This window comes from Limulus polyphemus, unplaced genomic scaffold (genome assembly GCF_000517525.1).
Source record: "Limulus polyphemus unplaced genomic scaffold, Limulus_polyphemus-2.1.2 Scaffold4547, whole genome shotgun sequence".
Taxonomy (NCBI): Eukaryota; Metazoa; Arthropoda; class Merostomata; order Xiphosura; family Limulidae; genus Limulus; species Limulus polyphemus.
Window position 1 is genome coordinate 44,404 of NW_013670157.1, and position 8,346 is coordinate 52,749.

The 8,346-nt window shown below is 34.2% G+C and overlaps 1 protein-coding gene across 1 annotated transcript in view; it reads left to right on the top strand.

The window, feature by feature from the left end:
* LOC106471328 (ectonucleotide pyrophosphatase/phosphodiesterase family member 5-like) overlaps positions 1 to 7,545 on the top strand; it is an 18,425-nt gene extending 10,880 nt beyond the window's left edge. Inside the window, exons 2-3 of the mRNA XM_022399939.1 lie at positions 2,290 to 3,029; positions 6,429 to 7,545. Coding sequence (XP_022255647.1) covers positions 2,290 to 3,029; positions 6,429 to 6,749 — 1,061 coding nt within the window. The 3' untranslated portion in view covers positions 6,750 to 7,545. The remainder of the gene's footprint in view (positions 1 to 2,289; positions 3,030 to 6,428) is intronic.
* Positions 7,546 to 8,346: the final 801 nt, after the last annotated feature.

The window sequence follows — 8,346 nt, forward strand, 5'->3', positions numbered from 1 at the left end:
TGGCAATATTAAGTATTGAAAAAGACGTACTTAGTACCTTAAATTAAGTTTAATTGATGCATTTGCAGCAGCAAAAGCACGAAAGATTCATATAATGAAACCATTAATACCAGAATGCTACCTGTACAAGATCTAGTTAAGTATATGTACAGTTTTGTAAACTAATAAAATTTGTTATTTGTAAACTTAAGTAGTATTTTATCAATCTGTTTTATAATCCATGTACATCACAAGTGACTGGCTTCTCATATAAAACGTAAGTTTCAAAACTAGGAATATAACAGAAATTTATTCTGCATACTTGAAAGATTACTCTAGCTTATTGACTGGAACAATTCTGGATGCCATAAATATTGTTACGACAGCGGAGGCCACGTGATTCTAGTCACACGTCATATTCTCGAAGCTTCGTGAATCCTCGGGAGGTTACTAAATGTACGGTATTCTTTTATATAAGACGGCCAAGAAGTGAAGGTAATGTGATGTAATTGAACTGCGGACAGAGAGAGAGAGAGACATATTGTTGAGTCGAGCACGTGAGGCGTTCGTTGTGAATTATAGCGTTTGCTATAGCGTAAATGTGAAAATTAAGTGTATTGCAAAGTTGTATTGAGAAAGAATAAACCAGTTTTATTTAAGAAAGGACTTGTGTCGCTAAAGTTTCATCGGAAATAATTTTGACGGAAAATTAACTAACGACCAGAGACGTAACAATATCAGAATGCTTTACAAATTATGTAAGTGCACCTAGTAGGCTATAGGTTTACAGTTATGATATCGTGAGATGTTATATTGTGACTTTATTTTAGGCCTGTGTAAGGCGGTAATTAATTCTTTATGTTATTGTCATTAAGTGGGTAATGAGTCACGAAACAATTAATCAAAACATTTCAGAGGTGGGGGTGCCAAAAGTGTCTTTGCCCCCAGGTGCTGAGAACCATTGCTACGCCACTGATTAGGCCTAAAGTTTATATAAGCTTCGTACGCGAAGTACGAGTTGCCCTGATATGGGAATATAATATTACCTCATTTCTGTTATTGATAACACTGAACACAACACTTTGTTAACACTTTAGGGAAGAGTAAAAAAAAAGAGTTGATACCATCACAAAAGGAAAAATAAAAATAAGTAAAATAGCGAAAAGCGAAGACAGTTGATTTTTACTCTTCTTGATACCATAATTTTAAAAATTCACTATTTTATAACGTCCCTTTATAAAGAGTTTGATCAAGAAAAAAAATCTCATGATCTTAGTTTAAAATGGCGATTATCCAGAAACACAAGGTGTTCATACAAAAAATGTTGTGTACAGAGATATGTTTCGTTTATAATAATTTCACGTTTTTATACTTCTTTAATTTAAATTTAAGTCTAGATTTTTTGTTTCATTCGTGTCGAACTACATAATACAAAAACAGCATTATTTAAGGGTTTATTGATTTAAACACACACTATAGACAAACGTTTACTTATGATATGACGAAAGAAAATCTATTTTCAAAACAAAGCCACTTTTATTATGAATATTCAATTTTTATAATAATAATTATAAGATACTGGTAATTGTCAAATTCTGCGCAAGTGTAACTGGAAATGCAACTGTCATTGCAACGAACTCTGCAAATGTACAGTATGAACCTGGATGTAGTTCATTTAAGTAAATCTTTGCTGTTTTTAAGATCTATGTAGTGTATAATTATGCTAATACTTTTGTAATTGTTTTAGTGACAGTAACCGACACTTTTGTTTCGCTCATCATTTGAATTCACCTTTTTAAATATTATATATATATTTTATTTCCCTCGGAATTGAGTGTATTCCATTATTTTTGGTCAAAAATTGGCGCTCGTGTATTCCGTCTGGATAGGCTTATCAGCAAACGTTAGTTAAATTGTAGAACTTGAAGAAATAGAAACCTGAGTTTACAGGATTTTGCGTCCTTGTTTTTTTGCTGATAAATCCACCAAATGATAGAAACTATTACAATAATATTCTTCTGGCCAGAGCGAGATTATACTAATGGTATTGTCAGAGAAATAAATTCAATTCTTCAGATCTGTGTAAGAAACTTTTGGTGTCACCAAAGACAAACATTTATTTTTCTTCTCTAAGGAGCTTTGTGATATTGACAAACAATTGAATTATTCAGATCTACTTGTGATTTACCTAGTTTGAAATACTTGTGTTTTTCAGATCGTTGTAAGAGATCAGAAGTAGTGCCAGGAAGAAATAACTTGTTTTTTCTAATCCTATATCATGAGTAAAAAGTCATTTTTAATGTTTTGCAGGCCTTTATGAAGAAAGCCATGGAATCGTTAGTAACACAATGTATGATCCAAAATTCAACACAACATTTGACATGAAAAATCTTGAAACCAGATGGTGGGATGGTGGAGAACCAATCTGGACAACGGCAAAGTTGCAAGGAGTGAAAGTTGGTTCTTTCTTTTGGCCAGGATCTGAAGTTCTACTCAAAAATGTAAAACCGAACATTTGTATGGCTTATAATAAATCTACTCCATTCAAAGCACGAGTAGATATAACCATTGGTTGGCTATCCAAAAAGAATGTCGACCTTGCCGTCTTATATTTTCATGAACCAGACAGTGCAGGGCATAAGTATGGGGCCTTTAGTTCTGAAGTCGAGAAAACTGTTAAGACAGTCGATGAAACTCTTGGTTACATTTTAGATAAGCTAGAACAGACCAACTTACTAAACAAAGTTAATCTTATCCTTGTAAGCGACCATGGAATGACGAATGTAACTCTTGACTCTAAACATATAATTGCTCTAAACGAATCTTTAGAGCTAGAACAGTATGTTCAAATAATAGCTGATTATGGCCCCGTGGCTGCTATTTTGCCAAAGAAAGATAAAGAGGACTTGGTGTACAACCATTTGAAAACGGCTCACCCAAACATGACGGTTTATAGAAAGAAAGATATTCCTAACCATTTCCACTATAAGAACCACAGACGAATAATGCCGATCATTGCTGTAGCTGATGAAGGATATTACATAGTACCAGTAAGTTGTCTTTTGAAAATAAGTTAGGCTTACATGAAATCAAACTTGGCTCGCCCTCTATGGTAGGCCACTACTCATCTAGTTAGATTAGTCCTACAGGATATGAAACTTGGCTCGTCCTCTATGGTAGGCCACTACTCATCTAGTTAGATTAGTCCTACAGGATATGAAATTTGGCTCGCCCTCTATGGTAGGCCACTACTCATCTAGTTAGATTAATCCTACAGGATATGAAATTTGGCTCGCCCTCTATGGTAGGCCACTACTCATCTAGTTAGATTAATCCTACAGGATATGAAATTTGGCTCGTCCTCTATGGTAGGCCACTACTCATCTAGTTAGATTAATCCTACAGGATATGAAATTTGGCTCGCCCTCTATGGTAGGCCACTACTCATCTAGTTAGATTAATCCTACAGGATATGAAATTTGGCTCGCCCTCTATGGTAGGCCACTACTCATCTAGTTAGATTAATCCTACAGGATATGAAATTTGGCTCGCCCTCTATGGTAGGCCACTACTCATCTAGTTAGATTAATCCTACAGGATATGAAATTTGGCTCGCCCTCTATGGTAGGCCAGTATTCAACTAGATAGATTACCAAAAGATAGTCTACACTTGCTTCAGAGTTAGTCATCTTTGCGATGTTTTAAATAGTTTTTCAGAGGTAATGTTTTTGGGTTAATTAATGAGTTTAATGTATGTGATATTATTCAGATTTTACTACACGAGTTAAACTTGGTTCATTTTGTTCATATTTCGTAATCTTCTCAGACTCGTTTGGAATCGTGATTTTTTATTTTACTGTATTTAATATCCTGGAGGAAGGAAAACTTTAGCCAATAATTTGTTCAACTACTATCGTGATAGTGAGATTAAAATATTGGAATTGTACGCATTTCCTTGATACACTTTATTCTTGAATTAATTATTAATTTTGAAAGTTTTTTGGTTTCAAAATAAAATGAATTGCCTAAAATGTTATTTTACTTTAAGTCACAGTGAATGATGTTTTTATGTAAGGCTACAACACGTTGGGGTTCGACACGTTTTAAAATATTCTCTCAACCAGTGACGTGCATGGGGGTGGAGCTAGGGGATTAAGCCTCTGATTGCCTGCTATTATTCCCCAAAAATTCTTTTTCTTTCTCTGTCGTAAAAATTGTCAACGACTACGAAAAGATACACCTGACTTCATATTTTGGTTGCTGCGAATTGTAAGGAATATATATATGTATATATCAGCGTTAACATGAATTGAACACAGGGACAGATCCAGCTATTTTAACCGATATTGGAGAACTAAATCTGACAATATGATGTGGGAAAAGTTTCTCGGATATTTTCATTGTTACATACTATTATAAACAGGATTGTTTTTGCTTTATGATTATAAAAAGTGTTTGTGTGTGGGAGGACAGTTCGTCAGAGTTGCCCCAGGCACAAAAATACCTAGTGACGCCACTGTATGTACAGTAGATCTATATAATAAAATAATAATATGATATACCATTAAGTGTTAATACGTAATAATTCACTGTTGAGTTTTAGATCATCAAATGTTTATAAGACCAACTGAATAGGAATTAAGAAGGATATGTTTGCTTCTATGGATTTTACCCTGTGTGTACCCAAGGCAACCCATAGTTTCCTCTAATACCCCCTCCCCCTCCCCAATGCTTGACAAGTGCCGTTTATATTGTTACACCTCCAGTCGTTACTTGATTTTCCGTAACTTCGTTCCGACGAAACTTTAGCGATACAAGTCCTTACTTAATAAAACTGGTTTATTCTTTCTGAATATAACTTTACCGATACACTTATTTTCAACAGTCGCTCTATAACAAACGTTTTAACGAACTTTAACTTCAACAATACTTTCTGACTGCAGTTCAATTACTCACTACTTGCACACATTATTCCGTCACGTTGTGAGCGTCTTATATATATATATCAGACTAACATATATCTAGTAAATGCTAGGGCATTCCCGAAGGTTCGAGAGAACGAGTGGCGTGACACTAGTCACGTGATCTCGCTGACGCAACAATATCAATGAGCCCCTGCACTTTTAATGTCCTCTGCACATTATTGCTTTCAACAGTTGGTGCATTTGATTAACATAAAATGAAAAACTGTAAACTTCTATGTATTAATAGATATAATTTCTACTGAGCAAGTGTGCATTTCTGGAGTAATTTCTACTACTTTTAAGGACAGAATTTATCTGTTTTCACAAGTTAAGAAGGCTTAACTGACATTTAAACTAAGGAGATTTTTTTTTCTTAGTGACGTGATGAGACAATGTTTCTGCGTGAATTAAACATAGACTCATGAGTCAGAATATGAGTTAAAACACTAATTTCAGTTTATCAGTGACTCAGAGATAAATAAAGTAAACTTAGCAACTATCAGAAAACGTTAAGGTATAAGTCTTCATAGGTTAATCTTCAGCTGACAGTGAACAAATTCGTAAAGACCAATCAAAGAAAGGAAAGCTGAAGCACGTGGATGATGACGTAGATCAATAGTTTAAAAGGTCACTAGTTTGATTCCATCTGGTCTCATTTTTAAATTTCAAAAAGGTTTCTGACATCATAGGACAATGTAACTCTCAACATTTCTTAACGCCCATCGTTAGTTGCGTAGAACTTATACAAGCTGTACTTGTAAAATTTAGTCCATATACATTTTCGTTATCATAAGTGGACTGGAACTGACATTATTAATTTTACGAAATAAACCAAAAGGAACCTACGCAACAATATAAACTGTTATACAACTTACGGTCCAACAAAACAGATAATTTATTAAATTATTGTAAAACTTTCTACTGTTGGCTGGGTTCTGTTGGATTTGCGTCTTCTCTGGTGGCTCAGCGATAAGTCTGGGGTGGCCTATAATGCTAACATCCGGGTTTCGATACCCGTTTTGAAAAGATAGCCCATTTTGTAGCCTTGTGCTTAACAACACACAAACAGAAACTTTTAGGTTATTCAGTAAAGAGAAGAAAGCATAATCCAGTCCACTTATTACCAACAAACACATTTTATTTATTGAACACAACTTACAACCTACTATTTACCAACGAATAATGACGTTGATTGTCACATTATAACGCCTACACCCGGCTGAAATAGTAAGCATGATCGGTGACGGGATTCGATTCCGCAACCTGCAGATTGCGAGTCCAGTGCCCTGACCATCAGGCCTTCCAGCCCTTCTACGTAATATGTTACAGTGTTTCTATCGATAAGGATAAAAATAATTTTGTAACAAAAACAAGGATTTAGAGAAGCGCCTTTTTTAACACATATTGTTACGCGGTGTCACAATCAACATGAAATCAAGTCTAGATTAACCTCTATTTTACTGAATGTTATTCTTTTTTCTACAGCAAAGACCACAGAATCTAAGTGATATCGCTATTGGTCAACATGGTTATGACAATCGTCTTCGATCAATGAGACCGCTCTTCTTGGCAAGAGGACCTAACTTCAAGAAAAACTTCACCATTAAGTCAGTTTTTAACACAGTTAACATATACCCCATGCTTTGTTATCTACTTAACATCAAACCCGCACCGAACAACGGAAGTTTGGAGATTGTTAAGGAGTTTCTTCACAACAACTCTTCTGCTGGTCCTCCTACTATGTCGTTCACTTTATCTGTATCTATCGTTGTGTCAATGTTATTGATCTTCCGCCCTTTCTTTTAAAGTGTGAAAATGAATATGTTTTATTTGAAATTGGCTTAAACTTAACATTTAATTTAGTTATGACTCGATGTGTTTGATAAAAAAAATCATATATCTGTAATTAATTTGATGACTATTAGCCTTAAGTCATATTGTTTAGTTCCCGAATTAATTAACACATATATATATATATATGTTTTGACCGTTACACACCATGTCTTATTGAACCGTGCAGATGAGCCTTGAAAGAGCGAAGCTGCAGTCCACACCAGAGGGTGCAGCCAATCAAAGAATACATTAGGTCTCTACGTCAGAATATTTTAAATTCTACCTTTGGTGAAAATAAAATAAGTGTGCAATATAATTATTTCTTACAATTTGTCTTATAACATTAACGTGTACTATATAAAGAAAGACAGGTTCTCAAAGTTGATTTATAATGTGATGTTTTTAATGTTGTGTGTATATGTGGAAGTATTTAGATTATTTCCACATAAGTTTGTTTGCTCTAGAGCAAAACCACATTAGACTGTCTGCCGTGTCCAACTCGGGGCATCGAACCCAGAATTTTGTAAGTCCGTAAACTGACCCACTGGGTGACTCGCCTGATAAGCAACATTTGAAAAGTTTCAAAGACACGTGTGCTCATTATACAGTGAACTAAAAAACAAATACTTTTTCTCACTTCTATTTTAATACTAAATGATTTGCATTTTACTTGCATAAAGAAAATTAAATATAAGCCTAAAAAGTTTACAAATTATAATTTCCCGATGTTTATTAACACGCAAGTAATAACATGCTGCAAACTTTTTATTTTATAGTCTCATTTTAAGTTTACTTACTGAGTATGTTTTATTATATTACAAGTTGTAGCTTTTATGGTAAGGAAGGTTTGTTTTTAGAACAGGTACGACGTTTCGATCATTCTCAAGTACACAAGTGATAGAAACGTCGTACCTGTTCTAAAAACAAATCTTACTTATTATTAAAAGCTTGTAGTAAAATAAAAACTTTTTATTTATTTCCCTAAACAAATTACATTGGATATTATTATTAAGTATTCTGTGACTCCAAAATTCTCTACAACAACAGAAATACTTTTTTGTTTTGTTTTTTACATTCACAAAACGTTGCGCTTGTCCTTGTTACATATTATTAAATGACTAGTTTCACGATATTTCATAAAACTTAGATGGCAGTTTTTTTTATGAACTCTTACCAAACTACATAAAACAAAAGACACAAAGATTACTGCTTATTTAACAACTAGTGTGGTCTGCCTAGTCCATTAGACGTCATAGCACTGTGTAAATGTCACATGTGAGAATTAGGAGAGTAAATTAATCAAAAATAGTTCTTACACCACATGAGCTAAAGGCTAGGACGAAACCTCAAGAACCTTAACTAACTTAGAGCTCCTTATGAGAAAGAAATCAGCCTTCAGCACCCACCGCCTACATAGCTACTCTTAACCGACAAGCGAATAGTAATAAAGTATATTGAATGCGGGCTGATAGACCATTAAGTAATATACATATAAAATATCATTTAATTCCTTGAGCAGATTCACTTGATAAAATCCTTCTTGAGTAACAAAAGTACATCTGTCGTGAAT